General features: G+C 36.3%; 2 protein-coding genes and 1 long non-coding RNA gene across 3 annotated transcripts; 2 read left to right on the forward strand and 1 right to left on the reverse strand.

Moving 5' to 3' along the window:
* Nucleotides 1-323: 323 nt before the first annotated feature.
* On the forward strand, nt 324-3,969 carry LOC108268728 (uncharacterized). The gene is made up of 6 exons (XM_017473857.3): nt 324-470; nt 1,025-1,366; nt 1,643-1,978; nt 2,347-2,466; nt 3,430-3,473; nt 3,592-3,969. Exons 1-6 carry the CDS (start codon nt 398-400, stop codon nt 3,721-3,723), a joined length of 1,047 nt encoding a protein of 348 aa, XP_017329346.1. The 5' UTR covers nt 324-397; the 3' UTR covers nt 3,724-3,969.
* A 3,435-nt stretch (nt 3,970-7,404) lies between these two features.
* Nucleotides 7,405-10,769, forward strand: LOC128633453 (uncharacterized). Its single transcript, XM_053682073.1, has 5 exons — nt 7,405-7,447; nt 7,585-7,932; nt 8,861-9,214; nt 10,493-10,530; nt 10,644-10,769. The coding sequence occupies exons 1-5, from the start codon at nt 7,405-7,407 to the stop codon at nt 10,767-10,769; spliced, it is 909 nt and encodes a 302-aa protein (XP_053538048.1).
* A 2,687-nt stretch (nt 10,770-13,456) lies between these two features.
* Nucleotides 13,457-14,535, reverse strand: LOC128633480 (uncharacterized). The gene is made up of 3 exons (XR_008396889.1): nt 14,448-14,535; nt 14,321-14,358; nt 13,457-13,825 (listed from the first exon to the last, which is right to left on the reverse strand). It is a non-coding gene; the product is annotated as an uncharacterized LOC128633480 (long non-coding RNA).
* Nucleotides 14,536-19,266: the final 4,731 nt, after the last annotated feature.

Here is a 19,266-nt window from a genome sequence, read left to right on the forward strand (position 1 = left end):
CAACAACAACAACAACAACAACAACAACAACAACAACAACAGATTTGCTTGAATATTGGTCAAAGGAGTTAAAAAATAAATAAAATGGATGAGCATTGGGTTGCTCAATAACCTGATGTGAAAACAAAGGTCTAGAAAGGTGGTTTTACATCTCATTTCATAGGCCCTTTTTTATGTCATTTCTGAAGAAGTTCAAGTTCCTATTTGAAGGAAAATGTTCAAACATGTGAGGAGGGGCCACGGTCTGTTTCCTACTGTTAGTTTTCTAGTCTAGACTCTATGTAAGAAAAAAAAAAAACACTGGATGTCTGTGATGTCAGTGTTTCATGTCATAAATCTTTAGCACAAGGTGCGATGTTCTCAGTTTGGCCAAGAGGAGTTAGTGGCAAGAGGAGACATGTTATACACAGAACTCAGACTGGTGATGATGATGCCGATGTGGATTACAGTGATGCTTTTGAATAAAATCGGTAAGTGTGGATGATTCATTATGTTTCGAATCATAAGGATTTTGCTGTAATACGGATTACTCACACAGACACATTTTTAGACCTTAATATTATAAGGTTGTATCTGGTTTGAACAGCCATTTTATCAGAAATTTTGGGAATCTAGCTAGCAAAACTCTAAAGTACTACTGTAAAATCTAGATTTATAGATGAAAAAGACCTACACTGCAAAAGTTAATGTAACGATCAAATTGACAGAATCTAAATTCTGAGATTATTAGTAAGTATTTTTTAACACTGGTGAAACACACAAAATAGTTAAAATAGCTTTATTTTTCTGAATGTTTTCTCTAAGATCTAAAATGATATCAAATATATTTGCACTAAACACATTTTACACATCTCCTGTGTGACCTTTAGCCCCTGGATACACTAAAAATTACATTTAGCATGCTAATGTCAGTAAGATTTAATGCTAATATTATCTCACATTAGTCACAATATTATTCCAGTCTAATATAAATTACTGGAACAATAATGTTGTGGTACATTTTGTCTTTAACTCTTGATATTAGATTCTGCACAGACAAACGATGTCAGTCAGCCGAACCCAATGATCACTGCTGGTGTTGGTGAGAAAGTGACTCTGCACTGCTTTAGACTGGGAGAGGATAAGTCTGGAGCCATCATTTGGTACAAACAAAAAGTCGGACACGAGCCTTGTGTAATGGTCACAGTTCAACGTGAAATTCATTATGAGGATGAGTTCAAGTCACCAAGATTCAGCATCGAGAAAGAAAAAACAAGCTGCCATTTGGTGATTGCTAACGTGGAACCATCAGATGAAGCTGTGTATTACTGCGCGTATAGACAATTTTTAACAAGGTTTGGAAATGGAACATTTTTATCAGTGAAAGGTAAGAATTTTGTTTTGCGCTAGGTGAGAATTTTTATGTTGCACATTAATATAATATACTGTATATGTAATTTTCACTAAAGCTAGAACTACTGTCAGATCTGCTGTTATAGAAAATGAATCAACACATTCTGAGCAATTAACATTTAAAATTCAAATGTGCTATAAAATGCTATATTTGACAGCGTGTACTTTCTAGACTACATATTCTATATGTAGTATAAAATTCTAAGTATAAAAAGAAACAAATTCACACTGTGTATATTCCACTGAACAGGTGATGGAGATGTAAAAGTGTCAGTGTTCCAGAGCGGCGTGTCGGACTCGGTTCCTGCAGGAGCGTCAGTGACTCTGCAGTGCTTGGTCCTCTCTGAGAGCAGATCAGCAGAACTCCAAGTGCTCTGGTTCAGAGCTGCTCCATCACAATCCCATCCTCAAATCATTTACACTCATCACAACAGCAGCCATCAGTGTGAGAGCGGCTCTTCTACACACACCTGTGTGTACAACTTCTCCAAGAACATCCTCAGCCTCAGTGATACTGGAACTTACTACTGCGCTGTGGTCGTGTGTGGGAAGATCATTTTTGGGAACGGGACACGAGTACAGTTGGGTAAGTGGTTTTATCCATAAACCAGAGGATATAGTAGTTATTTTAAGTAATTTATGTCTATTATGTCCAATAAATTCTGGCACAATGGTGTCTAATTACAAAGATTATTTATTTATTTATTTATTTATTTATTTATTTATTTTTCCAACATACACATATCAGATCTCTTATTTTCAATTATTTTCTGTTTTTTTAAACATTTATATATATATATATATATATATATATATATATATATATATATATATATATATATATATATATATATATATATATCTGCTTACATAATTGCTAAGATTGTCACAGCTTCTTTTAAGTTTGCATGTTGTAGCAGTATTGATATTGTGATATTTACTGTGTATTTACAGAGAGATCTGTGGATCCTGTAGAGATCTACCTCGCTGTAGCGTTGGGACTGTGTGTGATCGTGATCTTTGCTTTGATCTTTGTCATAACCTGTGGAAGGAGACACTGTGAACAACGCAGGGGTAAGTCTGAATTATGGATATTATTAAAGTCATGATATTATAAATATAAATATACTGTAATTACTTTAATATTACACTAACTAGGGCTGAAATTATGTAGACAGCTGATAATTACACCCATATGTGCCCATTTTAAAGCCATGGGCATTAACACTGAGTTGGTCCTCCTTTTGCTGTTATAATAAGTTCTTGGAAGGTTTTCCACAAGATTTTGGAGCTTGGCTGTTGGGGATTGTGCTCATTCAGGTACAAGAACATTAGTGAGGTCAGGCACTGATGTCAAGCAAGAAGATTCCAGTCCATCCGTTGTGGTGTTCAGTGGGGTTGAGTTCAGAACATTCAAGTTCTTCCACTCCAACCTCGACAAACCATGTCTTCATTGTGCCGGCTTTATGTACAGTTTGATTGTGATTATGAAACAGATTTGAACCCCTCAGTTCCAGTAAAGGGAAATTATAATGCTACAACATGCAAAGACATTCTATATAATTGAGTGCTTCAAACTTTTTGGGGAATAATCACATATGGGTGTGATGGTTAGGTGTTCACATACTTTTGACTATATTTCTTTTATATACAATAAATGTCTTGTTTATTATCTATCAGATCACTGCTACCAACAAACTGGAAATATATGCACCAAGTTCCAGTTTATTAGATATACTGATCAGGTATATAGTGGAGTTACTGTGGAGTTACCAACTCATCATGTCCTGACGTGTTTTATTCCTCTTATACCACAACAACAAGACTTTCACATTTCAGAAAACTTAAACTTACATCTTTACCTGGGGACTCCTAACACTGGAGACTCCTTCCAAAAATGTGATATAAACGACTCCTCACACATCATTTGTTCAACAAAATGCTACACACACATAAGTCTGACTATAGATAAAAAGTTTGTCTCACTATAGAGATGTCCTCTGTTCTATTCATAAAACTATATATTGTTCTCTACAGTGAGACTCAAACAAGCTTCCGTGACAGACAAGACCCTCAATCAGGTAAATATTCAGCATTTGTGAGCACATTACTTTATAAACGGATAAACACTTAGTTTTTCTGCTAAAAGTATACTAATTTAACTATCTATCATTTCAAATGTTCAATCCATTCCTACAGGACTGTGACAATGCGGAGCTGAATTACGCTGCCTTACATTTCAATGGGAGGAGAGCCAAACGAGGAAGAGTGAAGAAACCACAACCTCAAGATGTTATATATTCTGATGTACGAGGTCTTTCTGTAACTTAGATTTTAATCATGAAAAGCGCTAGTGAATAAGGAATAAAACAACTCGGGTGTGCTGTTTCTACTGAAATTTATTATTTTTCTGTAACGGCACATCCTGAAATGTTTTATATATTATATACTACAGCGATTTGTAAATAATTACAACTTTTTTTGTGTCCTTGCATCGACTTTAAGTATCAAAAGACAAGACTGTGGTCAGACTGATGGAAATTAAGTAATATGTGGTAATTGTTAGGGAAACGTCTAATGTGTATATATATATATATATATATATATATAAACACGTTTCCTTGCAGAAAATATTGCAGACAATTTCACCCTTAACAGAGTAACACTAAAAGTACAGAAAAGTGATTAACTGGTGTCAACATAAAGGATTAAACACATAAAACTCGAATTATGAAAACCAGGCAGAGAAAACCAGAAAGAAAGGAATGAGACAACATTAGACAAACGCAAGACAAACGTGACGTATATAGTGGTGCCCATTAACCAAAAACGTGACTCAAGTGAGCTTGGGCATGTGACATGGTGCAATGGCTGATGGGAATTGTAGTCTCAGTCCTTCTACGGTATTTCCACGACAACTATGTAGCTTCATGATAATGGCATGATAATGTTAAGCCTCTCTAATGATTTTCTAATGATTTGATTCATAATTTAATTGCAAGCTATACTTTAATGTAAAAGAGTTGTATTTCCAAAGTTACCTGGTAAATCAATATCATTGAAAAAAAAAAGAAAAAAAGAAAGACTTTCCTTCTTCACATCATCTGCATTATTTGGATGATGCAACTTCCAAAACATGCACTTATGTTCTGGATGAAATGTTAATCATTTGGAACATCAGTCGTGTAATCACTCAGCTGCTCTACACTATACTGTACATTATAGTACATGCTAGGATAAATATTAAGCTATATTCACACTAGTGGAGTATACAGTATACAAGCATAAACTTTTGAAAAAAAGGTAAAGATAGAGGAAACATAGAAGTATGTTATATGTACTGTACAGATTGTGACTTAGCCTCCATTAATGTTGGCACCTTTGGTAAATATGAGCAAAGAAGGCTGTGAAAAATTGTCTTCATTGTTTTACGTTTTGATATTTTGTTTCAGAATTCACAAAAATACTCTGCTCTAATAGATGCCAAACTCAAATCTCATAGATTGCAAACACAACACAAGTTTATCCAAAAAAAATATAGCTTTGTTAAATATAGGTGTGCATCAATTATTTGCATCTTTATGAATGCATATGAGAAAAATATATTTGAAGTATATTCCAATTGATTTTTATTTTTTTTAGTACACCTGGGTGACTAGGAACAGGAAATTGTTCAACCATGACTTCCTGTTTCACAGGGGTATAAATATGAGGTAACACATAGGCCAAATTCCCTTAATCATTCATAACAATGGGTAAGAGCGAGAAATAGCTGTGATGTGCAGTAAAAGGTTGTTGAGCTTCACACAATGGGAAGTGTCTATAAGAAACTAGCACAAGCATTGAAAATGCCCATTTCCACCATCAGGGCAATAATTAAGAAATTCCAGTCAACTGGAAATGTTATGAATCGATCTGGAATTGGACGTGTGTCTATATCGTCTCAACGCACTGTGAAGAGGACGGTTCGAGTGGATAAAACATCTCCAAGGATCACAGCTGGAGAACTGCAGAAGTTAGTTGTGTCTTGGGGTCAGAAAGTCTCCAAAACTACAATCTGAAGTCACCGACATCAGCACAAGTTGTTTGGAAGGGTTTCAAGAAAAAAGCCTCTACTCTCATAGAAAAACAAACTTGAGTGTCTTTAGTTTGCCAGACACTACTGGAACTTCAAACGGGATCGGGTTCTATGGTCAGATGAAACCAGAATAGAGCTTTTTGGTAATAAACACCAGAGGTGGTCTTGGCGCACACAGAGAGGTAGCCATATGGAAAAGTACCTCATGACCAGGGTTAAATATGGAGGTGGATCTTTAATGTTTTGGGACTGTCTTTCTGCCAGAGGACCTGGACATTTTGTTAGGATACATGGCATCATGGACTATCAAATATCAACAGATATTAAATGAAATCCTGACTGCCTCTGCCAGAAAGCTTCAAATGGGCCATGGCTGGATCTTCCAGCAGGACAATGATCTAAAACATACATCAAATTCAACACGAACATGGTTTACTGAACACAAAATCAAGGTCCTGCCATGACCCTCCCAGTCCCCTGACCTGAACCCCATAGAAAACCTGTGGGGTGAACTGAAGAGGAGAGTCCACCAGCGTGGACCTTGAAATGAGAAGGATCTGGAGAGGTTCTGTATAGAGGAACGGTCTCAGATCCCTCACCATGTATTCTCCAACCTCATCAGGCATTACAGGAGAAGACTCAGAGCTGTTATCTTGGCAAAGGAAGGTAGCACAAAGTACTAACTAAAAGGGTGCCAATAATTGTTGCACACATATATTTAACAAAATAATTTTTTGATAAACCTGTGTTGTGTTTGCAATTGTTTGATATCCATAAGAGCAGAGCATTTTTTTAAAAAAATAAAAGATCAAAAGGTTAAACAATATACAATTTTTCACTGCCTTCCTTACTCATATTTAACAAGGGTGCCAATATTACTGGAGGGCACTGTGTAATTGAGTGTCAGTCTGGGAAAACTCATCATATGTGGTTGTTTCTGAAAAAGACAAAAAATAAAGGTTTTACCACCAATTTCAACTTTATACTACTATAAAGATATGCTGCCAAAATGATGTGTAAATGATTTTATTTACTTTGTAACCTTGCCTTGAAGGTCAGAGATCATGGTGGTAAGGAGCCAGTTTAAAAAAAGCAGCGGTAAAAACAGTCGGTTTACTTAAAGATGTCTAAAACCTTGCTAAGGCCCTGTCTGTATACAGAAATGTTTGAAAATGTAGGTTTTATTCCTCAGTTTAAATTTTTTTTTTTTTTAAATTCCCAAGAATAGCAGTTTTGAATAAATTTGAAACGACTTGAAACCTCTCACATGAGACATGAGCATGGCAACCAAATACAACTACTGTATAAAGTTACACTTATCTGAACTCTCTGTTTGCAGGGAGGTTTGTACGGTTTGAAAGTTGGATTCAGGAGCTGTACAGTACATATTATATTCTGGCACCCCAGCACGAAGATAAACCAATAAACCAATCAATGCTAGAGGCATTTAAAAATATATATATACGTTTTTCGTATACACACGTAAAAAGAGCCAGTGAACAAGATGAGGAATAATTCTAAAATTTTACAATTTTTGTCTAAGTCTAAAAAAATAGACACATGCTACATCTGAAATCTCAATTACTCGAGTGCTCTGTGTGGTTCTGTAAACATAAACGTTAATCTCTGACCTTCAAACTTAAAATGTTTCTAATTTTTTTGTTAATTTAATTACACCTCATTGGACACACATAGGTAAGTTTACATTTAAAAAAAAAACATCAAACAAATACTTAACAATTTTCATAGTTTTATGTTGTTCTGTTTGACCTCAGACTTCTGGTGAACTAAACTGTGGTACAAAAATAGAAACGGAAATTTAACTCATGACTTAAGCAGCCAATAAGATGAGAGTCTCAAGAACAAAACACTTGATGCATTGGCATCTGCCCACCTTTCAGCAGCTCGACCTGAGTGTTATTTCATCTCTGAAGATGACACCACTATGGATACTTGTCTTATCGCTGAACATAATAAGTAAGTTTAAAAGGGTTTTTAATAAAACAGATTATTAGATTATATATAGTTAATGCAATTCATATTATTATTATTATTATTATTATTATTATTATTATTATTATTATTTCAATGCTCAAATTATATTTATTTTCTAGCTCCATCACAATCTGTGGATTTTTCCAGACCATCATTTCTCTCAGTGAAGTCTGGAGAACGTATTACTCTTAAATGCCCCTTTGGAAATATCCGAATATCTGAAAGTGTGTTTTGGTACAAACAAATATTTGGAGAAATGCCTCAAAAAGTGGGAGACAGAGTAGCATTTAACGATGTCAAAATGTCCCCCATGTTCAACACATCAGGATTTATAATGGAGGTGAATGATAACAGCATTTCTCTGACAATTCCACATATAAAAAAAGAACATGGAGGACTTTACTACTGTGAAAAATGTTACATGGACGATGTTACATTATCCAGTGGAACTTTCTTGGTTGTAACAGGTAATTAACTTAATTAAAACCCTGCCAGTCAAAACTTTTTGAAAATGCTATATTTAATTGATGTTTTAAATAATAAGACAATAAATTCCAGAAGGGTTTAGGGATTTTTATTTGATTTTTATTCTGTAACATTTTGTTTCATTCTTTGGTAATAATGGTGATTAATTTGTAATAAAACACACACACACACACACACACACACACACACACACACACACACACACACACACACACACACACACACACACACACACAAAAATAAATAAATAAAATCTTGGCAGTGTAAACTGAACCAATTTGTGGTCATATTGAAAATAAAATCATGCCAATCACTGAAGATGTTCTAAGAGGTCCAACATGTACAACAATAAACACATACAGTAACTACAGTTGATCACACTGTGTGAGAACTAGTAGTTTTTTTTTAGTCTTTGGTCTAAAACCTTTTGTGAATTCTACCTATGTTTCATTTACAAAAAAAAAAGACTAAAGACTAACAAAGGACAATAAGAAAAGAACTCTAATTCAGTTCATGTGCCACCATGTGAAGGGTTTCGTAGGCCACCACAGATACTGTATGTGCGCAATAGAGTATAATAAATAAATTCTTTTTGCAGAATTTTACTGTCTTGATTTAATAAATCCCAAAACGATTAATATTAGATGCATCAGCATTATGGAGGTTTTAAAATGTTGTTTGGATAGACAGTGGAACAGAGGGCTGATACCACATCAAGACTTTTTTTTTTTTTTTTAAGCGTAAAAGTAATCATATAGCCATGATTATTATTGTATTTTTGTATTTTCGGTTTGAGAACATGATACTTATTTATCATTTTCTCAAATTGATCACAGACAATAAAACTGTTAACTGGTAAATTACATGAAAACAGCCAAGATCTTCCACTCTGCATATTACACTGAACAGGTGATGGAGATGTAAAAGTGTCAGTGTTCCAGAGCGGCGTGTCGGACTCGGTTCCTGCAGGAGCGTCAGTGACTCTGCAGTGCTCGGTTCTCTCTGAGAGCAGATCAGCAGAACTCCAAGTGCTCTGGTTCAGAGCTGCTCCACCACAATCCCATCCTCAAATCATGTACACTCATCACAACAGCAGCCATCAGTGTGAGAGCGGCTCTTCTACACACACCTGTGTGTACAACTTCTCCATGAACATCCTCAGCCTCAATGATACTGGAACTTACTACTGCGCTGTGGCCGTGTGTGGGAAGATCATTTTTGGGAACGGGACACGAGTACAGTTCGAGAAGTTTCCAAAATATGGTAAAAAAAAGTGTGAATATTATTTGGATTTTTAAAAAAAAAATGTCAACAAAATGTTAACATGTTCAGTGGGTCTTTAGGTCCTGAAGTGATCTACCTCGCAGTAGTGGTGACAGTGTGTGTGTTTGTGATCTTCGTTGAAGCATTTATAATCTGCAAAATGAAGAACTGTGAACAAACCAGAGGTGAGTCTGCAACATTTTGCTTTGCTAATATATATATATATATATATATATATATATATATATATATATATATATATATATATATATATATATATATATATATATATATATATATATAATACTATAAAAAGAAATAAAGAGAAATAAATAGAACAGAGTTAATATTTGGTGTGACAACCCTTTGCTTTATAAAAAAACAAAACAAAAAAAAAACTAGTCTCAGGTAGAATTAGTGCAGGTTTATAAGGAAATGAGCTGTAAGTGTTATTGAGCGTGTTGCAGAACCAGACACGGTTCTTCTAGAGACTTTGACTGTCTCACTCGCTTCTTATTTTTGCAGAAATATCTTTTAATTTTGTGATGGAAAACCAATAAAAAGAAATCAGAAATGTTTTTGTACTGACTCAATAATGTAGACGTCATAAAATAAAAAAAAAAAATAAAAAAAAATACGGTAGCTAAGACTTTTGCACAGTACAATATATACAGTACATACAGTATATATACAGTTCTGTGCAAAAGTTTTAGGCACCCTATTTTGTTTAGTACAAACTCTGTTATAGATTTTTAGATTATTTGATGACTTCTACATTATGGAATCAGTACAAAAACATGCTAGACTTCTCAACATTAGTTGTCTAGCACAAAATTAAATATTACAGAAAAATGTTTGTATGTCATTAAAGAAAGCAGCATATTACGTAAGAGACCACTTTTTGTACCAGAGACTACTATTATTATTTTAATTTTTTTGTCACACCAAATATTGACTTTGTTTCATTTGCTACTGTTTAATGCTCATTAAAAACTGTATTTTTTTTAAAAAATGTAGAAGCATTTAATTTAATTATTTTGAATGTATGCGTCTTACAGTATATACTATATATTTGTCTTTCACTATATACTGTACTGTATGCTCCCTACATAAGGTATGACATAAGGGAATTATAATATAATGTAGTGTACCATATGAAATAATAGAACAACAGTATGACGTGAGGATCTTACTACAATAGAGATAATAAAATACTGACTAACACTGTGACTGAACACACAAAAAAGTATGTGCTCATATATTTTTTTCCCTCCACAGTGAAATTCCCAGGAGTTTCCATGGTAGCATCCAATCAGGTAAATAATCTTAAATTCTACCTACATGCTCTTGCTAACAAGCTACTAGATTTCACGCTCATGGTTCAGATAGCTGTGATCTAAAATTAATATTTGTGTGATCATTCTCACAGGGCCGTGATGCAGAGGACCTGAATTACGCTGCTTTACATTTCAATAAGAAGAACACCAAAAGAGTGATAAGAAAGAGAGAAAAACCTGAAGACTGTGTTTATTCTGAAGTCTCATCTGCTACCTAGATAATACTTCTAATTTAATTAGTTTAATTTATTAATTAGTTCTTCTTTTAATGTTTACTTTTTAGAAGTAAAGTTTATTACACTTCTTTGGTCAGTTTTCTCATGTGGAGTGATGGTTGACCATAGAGCTGAGGTTAAAATCGAATTTTTATCAAATGTAAATGCAGATGTGTGATTCTTTCAGTGCAAAGTTCTGTACAACCAACAAACATTATTTTCATGTGGTTAAACTTTGTTTATGACGAAGTTTAGAGATATTTGTACTCAAAAGATATTTTATATGTACCTTGGAACATTTTCTAAGGGCATGTCCTGAAGCTTTAACACCAAAATTATCCACACAGCTACAACTGCGTTTCCTGCCCTTGTGGCTAACTGCTCTAACGACGTATGAAACAAATCAACACTATCTTTGTGCACATATATTTTGTCAGTCTGAAAGTCCAAGGTTTTTGAGCAAAGTGTATTAACATGTTTGGGTTAAACATCAAGAAATAAATTTCTCGAATTAGAAAGTCTAAGGTCTAAGGGAACTGTTGTGAATAAATTTTAAGGTAACTTACAGTCTCACAGTAAATGCGTCACCAGACAAGTGCACTTAGTTTAAAAAAAAAAACACTTTTTAAGGGTCAGGAAAGACGGTTGCAGTTGAAGGTGAGGCTTATTAAATTCAGGCAAAAATCTGAATTTAATTTTAATAGGGGGGGGGGGGGGGGGGGGGGGGTCAGGCAACGAGACACTGAATGTTACTTTGCAACTGGCTGAATGGCCGTGGTCTCTTTATATATACAGTATCTCACAAAAAGTGAGTACACCCCTGACATTTTTGTAAATATTTGATTATATCTTTTCATGTGACAACACTGAAGAAATGACACTTTGCCACAATGTAAAGTAGTGAGTGTACAGCTTGTGTAACAGTGTAAATTTGCTGTCCCCTCAAAATAACTCAACACACAGCCATTAATGTCTAAACCACTGGAACAAAAGTGAGTACACCCCTAAGTGAAAATGTCCAAATTGGGCCCAATTAGCCATTTTCCCTCCCCGGTGTCATGTGACTTGTTAGCATTACAAGGTCTCAGGTGTGAATGGGGAGCAGGTGTGTTAAATTTGGTGTCATCTCTCTCACACCCTCTCATACTGGTCACTGGAAGTTCAACATGGCACCTCATGGCAAAGAATTCTCTGAGGATCTGAAAAAAAAAATGTTGCTCTACATAAAGATGGCCTAGGCTATAAGAAGATTGCCAAGACCCTGACACTGAGCTGCAGCACGTTGTCCAAGACCATACAGTTGTTTAACAGGACAGGTTCCACTCAGAACAGGCCTCACCATGGTCGACCAAAGAAGTTGAGTGCACGTGCTCAGCGTCATATCCAGAGGTTGTCTTTGGGAAATAGACATATGAGTGCTGCCAGCATTGCTGCAGAGGTTGAAGGGGTGGGGGGGTCAGCCTGTCAGTGCGCAGACCATACGTCGCACACTGCATCAAATTGGGCTGCATGGCTGTCATCCCAGGAGGAAGACTCTTCTAAAGATGATGCACAAGAAAGCCCGCAAACAGTTTGCTGAAGACAAGCAGACTAAGGACATGGATTACTGGAACCATGTCCTGTGGTCTGATGAGACCAAGATAAACTTATTTGGTTCAGATGGTGTCAAGCGTGTGTGGCAGCAACCAGGTGAGGAGTACAAAGACAAGTGTGTCTTGCCTACAGTCAAGCATGGTGGTGGGAGTGTCATGGTCTGGGGTTGCATGAGTGCTGCCAGCACTGGGGAGCTACAGTTCATTGAGGGAACCATGAATGCCAACATGTACTGTGACATACTGAAGCAGAGCATGATCCCCTCCCTTTGGAGACTGGGCCGCAGGGCAGTATTCCAGCATGATGACGACCCCAAACACACCTCCAAATGACCACTGCCTTGCTAAAGAAGCTGAGGGTGAAGGTGATGGACTGGCCAAGCATGTCTCCAGACCTAAACCCTATTGAGCATCTGTGGGGCATCCTCAAACGGAAGGTGGAGGAGCACAAGGTCTCTAACATCCACCAGCTCTGTGATGTCATCATGGAGGAGTGGAAGAGGACTCCAGTGGAACCTGTGAAGCTCTGGTGAACTCCATGCCCAAGAGGGTTAAGGCAGTGTTGGAAAATAATGGTGGCCACACAAAATATTGACACTTTGGGCCCAATTTGGACATTTTCACTTAGGGGTGTACTCACTTTTGTTGCCAGCGGTTTAGACATTAATGGCTGTGTGTTGAGTTATTTTGAAGGGACAGCAAATTTACACTGTTACACAAGCTGTACACTCACTACTTTACATTGTAGCAAAGTGTCATTTCTTCAGTGTCGTCACATTAAAAGATATAATCAAATATTTCCAAAAATTTGAGGGGTGTACTCACTTTTTGTGAGATACTGTAGGCGTAGGTGTGATTGGGAACAGGTGTGCATAATTAGAAATCTAATGAGCAAAGGGGAGCAATGGGAATTGTAGTCCGTGGTGGCCATGTTTCTAGGAACTGGAGTTCACAGCCAAATCCAGCACTGACATAAAACACTTGCATGTTTGTTTTATATCCATAATATCCTGAACAACATAGTTAATCTACGCTGTGCTTCTTCACACCACTCTAGTTATAAAAACGAGCAAATTATATCTTATATTCTGCATTTATTTGATTTATCTATTCATTTTTCTATTTGAGCTCATTTACATCTTTTTTTTTAACACTTGTTTATTTTTATTAAAGTCAACATACAGTAGGTGCAATACTAAAGTAATTTTATTCCGTTTTACCACGCGTGTTAATTGTTAATAGAGGATAACATTTGCACAAATAAACAAATAAATGAATAAAAATTCTTTAACCATGTGTACAGAATTAAAAACCTGTAATTATTGATTGTATTGCAGAGAACACAGAGTTTTATTTCACATGAGCGTACACACAATCCTCCGATGAGCCAGTTTTTCTTTTTTCAGCTTCGGCTTTCCTCTTGGTGAACTGCAAGCCTGCATAATTCAGTGTTTCAGCATCAGATTGCTGGAAATTAAAATAAAAATAAAAACACGCTTTGTATGAAGCTGAGCATATTGACTGTATAAAATCATTATACGTAGCAGTATATGACTGTAATGACATTTAACCCTCTGATTATGTTGGAAAAAAGTTACATCCATTATGTTATGGGTTAAAATGACTCCCACGGTTCAAATACATACAAAAAACAGCAAAGAACAGCTTCAAACAGTAAACCTTTATTATAGCTCGTCCGGGACAAGCCATACGAAGAAATGTTTGCATATAAGTTCATATGCAAATAAATGAAGAGTATAAGAGAGATTAAACAGGATTTCAGATGTGGAAATGAGTCAAATTGGCCCATAACATAACAGAAGGGTTAAACGGTCAGAAGTGAACATTGATCAGAAGGAAGATGCGTGACTAAGTTAGTATCTACAGAAAATAGAGTTACTCAGATAGTATATAACAGTATTATCAGTATTAAATAGATATACTGTTTTCTTGCACACATACCTGCATCATTCCTGGAGAACCTTCTATAGAAGTGTTCACTATTAACATAGAAATGCACTTATTTAGTCATTTTAAAAGAACTGTAGTGAAGTACTTTGAAGTAATTATCTAATCACAAAACACTTACTTTTATCACGTTTTCTTCTCCACAGTATGAAATAAATGAGACAGAAAATCAGAAGTGTGCACAAGACCAAAGCCGTTCCCAAACCGAGCACTGTCAAATGTAGAAATCTGATCATTTCTGAGAATGTTATTTCAGTACATTGTATTTACATTAGTACAAATGATTTTCATAGTGAATTAAGGATAAGTAATTAATGTTGAATAATGAGACATCTTACCTGTTTTCTCGTGTGTGTTCATGTTAGTGTTGTTTCCATGCAGCGTTGGTTCACACACCACTGAATTATCACACAGAGCTGGTTTAGATGTTTCTGATGAAATAACATCATGCCCAGCTGTGAATTTTTTTATGATTCACTGACTAAATATCTAAAAAAAAATATCAGTGAAAACTTTCTCCCAGAACAATTCACTTAACAAAAAAAAAAGGTTTAACCTTTGTGATGAATAACACAAAATCACTACATTACACCAGTTGCATTATCAATTTTAGTGGAAATCCTACCTTTAATTTTCAAATAAGTTCCATCTCCAAACACAGTGTTTGGAGATCTGCGTGCACAGTAGTACATGGCTTCATCTGACTGAATGGTTTTTAAAATCGTCGTATTGAAACAGTTTCCATGTGTTTCTATTTGGAAACGAGAGTTTGCGGATTCCGTATAAAACGTTTCTATACCACTTTTATATACCGTGACTATAGTCTGAGGTTTTTTTCTGTTTGGTTGCTTAAACCAGACAATTATCCCGACTATATTTATAGAAACACAACACCGTAGAGTAGCCGAGTCTCCGATATCCACACTGAGCTCTTTATCAGGCTGATAAACTGGGGACTCTGTGGGGGATTGTGCAGTAACCCAGCGTCTACCAGGTTGGACTGTATCTAGAAAAAACAAACGTATCAATTAAGTATCAAATGTAATTCAGGTATTATTATATATGAAGAGCTATTAAAGATGCAATTAAGTATTAATGGTGTAAAAGGAATAATATTGGTATGTCCTTCTAAGTGCAATGATAAAAAAATGTGTATAATTTATTTATAGATATATATATATTTTAAATACATCAAACTAGATGGGAATAATTTGCTCATATTACTTACACATGGTGCTGAAGTACAAAACTAAAATCCCGAAACCAGTCATTTTTCATTTTTCAGAAATTCCACAGTGCTTATATCTCACTTATCAACAGAGCAGAACTTGAAGCATGGTTTAAATTTACACTTATACTTTAGGTGGTCTGTACTGAGCACGCCCCAGAATATGACGTGATATGCAAGCATATTGCATTCTGACCTACATCAGACCACATTTTTTTTCCATATTGATGTTTCAGTGTTGCACAGTGATACTGTATCATGACAAACGTGAAATGACAGAGTGGAAAAATTATGTTTAATTATACACTCACGTGTACCTACAATAACATTTCATGCCTATATATTTCTGGTCATCTGAGCTCAAGTAATGCATTTGAATTTTGGCATTTGACAGGGGAATGTATAACTGAAGGCCTTATAGCAGTGTTCAAGTTAAAGGGGAGCCTAAGTTGCTCCCTCAATTAGACATGAGATCCTTTACAATCCGACATTTGGAGGACAGGTATGAGGTTACTGATGATTTATAATTCAAAACGATTATTCTTTTGCAGTGGCTTATATACAAGCTATTAATAAAATCAAGACCCCATCTCTACCCCATTTTTCTTTGTAGTTATAGCTTATCTACAAGAGCACAGGGGTCACTGTTCTAGACAGAAAGTTGCTCATTCATTTCTGTATTTTATGCAGAGTTTTGTATAATAATTAGATATTTATTGTTCTTACAGTTCTGTTGTATAAAAAGTCCAAACTGCCGACTCTGCTGAAGCTTTAATTTTAGCATTCAAGTGTACAAGAATCGTACTGTACATCAATGCATGTGACGTCATTGATTTGATCTGTTTTTAGAGTATTGTTTGTTTGTTTGATATCAGACGGTATCTGTAGGCCTGACTACTGTGTTTAATCAGTTTGGCTGCTTTGGTGAACTCATTATCTGGCTACAGCAAGTGCATAAACTACATAATCTGTGGTTAATCTGTCGGATACAGAGGGTTTGCATGGTTTATTATTATGGAGTAATTATATAACTGTTTCAGTGACTGCAGTGAACTAAATAAGACATCTGTAGTGGCCCATGCAGGTCATCATTGGAAATGCTGAATGAGCTTTCCGGACTTTATACTAAAACGCAACAACAACATTTTAATCATGTAACAGGCCAAATCATGGCACATCCTGGGAGCCCCCCACCCCCATCTCCCCTAAGATACACCAAGATGTCATCTCTGTCAGCTGAGGAAGTTCCACATCTCCTCAGCTGTGTGAAAAAGAAACTCTTGAATCTTGAATAATAAATCTTGATATCAGTAGTGTAAACCACTGGTGGAGCATGTCATAGAGCACCTGGTTAACAAATATCTGGAATCCAGTTGGGGATTTGTCAAACCATACAGCATCATCAATTATTCATGGTGTTTAGTTGCTGTAGAGAAGACAGCCTTTCATTCATCCCGCTTCCAAATGTGTATGAGGTTGTACTTATTCTACAACTCAAAACAGTGTGGATGGCACCAAATGAAGGATGTGCTGGGGTTTTTCTGTGTGACCTGGATATTTCCATGGTAATCAATCCATGAACACAGTCATCAGATGCAGGTGAAATAGAACATCAAATGAACCCCAGTCTAAGGCTTTCCTGGATGTAGTCCTCCATAGCAGCAGCCTCTTTGATGGACAATGTTAGATATGGTAACTAGGAGAACTGGCCCCTTGTAGCAGGTTGAGAGCACAATCCCTGGGTCTGTATAGCCAGATGATGGTGCTCTCTAGGCTCAGTCTTAATTTCCTTTGCTTGAAGACAATATGTATGACCAGATAAGTGAACAGCTATCTCAATCCTCTTAATTATTCTTGGGATGACAGTATGTCCATGTGAGTCAACAAGAAAACTGCTAATAGTCTGTGAATTGATAGGGTGAATCTGGACTGTCAGTGGCTGGGTTTAAAATTGAACTCATTGTGAGCCCAGATATCTACCGTCCACATCCTGGACTTGGAAAGGAGGGGAACAGGGACTCACATGGATTTTGCAGACTCACACAGATATCCTGCTATAAAGTTACCTGTAGTCCTAGAGTTGGTCATGTAAGCAACATGTATAGTAACATCATCCCAACTGAATCACATTTTAAATGTTAAATGAGTTAGATTAATCATGTGGAATGTTTCTCCCCAATTGACTCTGAGGACCAGGCCTCTTCAGACAGATAGCATGCTAGCATATATCTAGACTAACCGTATTAAAGACTTTTCCATATTCTTCTGGCATGTCTTCTGAGGGCAGACAGGTTTGGTCCAGTTCCATGGACTCTAGGATGGTTGCATTTTCACCCCAAATCTTGGTCATGTTCATCTTTGTCACACAACACTTTTGGCTCATGTCAATCTGAAATGTGTGCTACCTAATTTCACCAGCATGTGTTCTGTCCAACCAGGAACACCAGCATCACAACCCTGCAGGAATTTATCCTCTCTTGTACTCATAGTACATCCCTGACTGTACTGTCAAATACAGCACCAAAACTATTCTAAAGTTTGATAATGACCTTAATGATAATGAGTCTTTATTGATCACATATACCTTTATAAATTTAAACCTTTAATGATGATGACTCTTTATTGATCACATATACATACAGAAATTCTTTTCTCCACATACCACAGAATGTCAGTAAGCTGGTGTCAGCCATTATACTGCACCCCTGGAGCAGAATTGATTAAGCACTTTGTGCAAGGGCCCAACAGTATCAGCTGGGCAGTGCTGGCGCTTCAACCCCCAACCTTCCAATCAGTAACCCAAAGCCCTAACCACCAAGCCACCACTGCCCATTTACTACAGTCACCATTATAGTTATAGATCTTATATCAAGTTGTGATGAAACAGCTTAGAAAGAAGAGGTGTTCCCTCTCGCATCTTGGTGCTGATAAGAAATCTGTAAGTGTTATCAACACCAAGGAAAGTATTGTTGAATTCAGGTGACAGGAACCAGAAAACACTCAACAAACCATTTGCAGATCTTCTGCTGAAAGCATCCCAAATACAACCTCCTGGAGATGCACACTGCCTTAAACAAACCACCAACACAACCCTCCTTGTCAAGAGAGCCCAGCTACACCTATACTGTCTCAGAAAGCTGAAGAAGTCAAAGCTGTCATCAGCTTTCACCCCTTATCAGGAATCTACCTCCAGTATTGGAAAACAAGAGCATGTACAGTATAATAAACAAAATTTTTATCCATCCGAAGCACAGTCTTTTCTGCCTACTAGCATCTGGTAAGAGGTACTGCAGCATTTGGGCCAGAACCAGCAGACTTGTAAATGTTAGGCCGTCAGGACTCAAAAGCAGATATACCACTTGGCTCATTTACATTATGTACTGTATAACCAGCACTATTTAAAAATGCTCGTTTTATACCTTTAAACATTTTGTGATAAAACAACAACAACAACGACAACAACAACAAGAACAAAAAAAAAATCCTAGACTGCACAATAAATAATTATGGCTTATTATATACTTTCTTGTTTGATGCTTCAGTTTGTTAAAGTAAAATATGTTTGAAGAATGTTGCTCAATACTCAGTGGTAAACAGTATTACTTTGCTATTTCTGGGCACCACATCCACAAGACATGATTTTCTCTGTCTTTCACTAGTACCGAAAACACAAGCACAGGCGTGCAGGAATAAAATAAGCCCCGCCCCCAGT

The sequence above is a fragment of the Ictalurus punctatus genome, chromosome 8 (assembly GCF_001660625.3).
Source record: "Ictalurus punctatus breed USDA103 chromosome 8, Coco_2.0, whole genome shotgun sequence".
In the NCBI taxonomy this organism is placed as follows: Eukaryota; Metazoa; Chordata; class Actinopteri; order Siluriformes; family Ictaluridae; genus Ictalurus; species Ictalurus punctatus.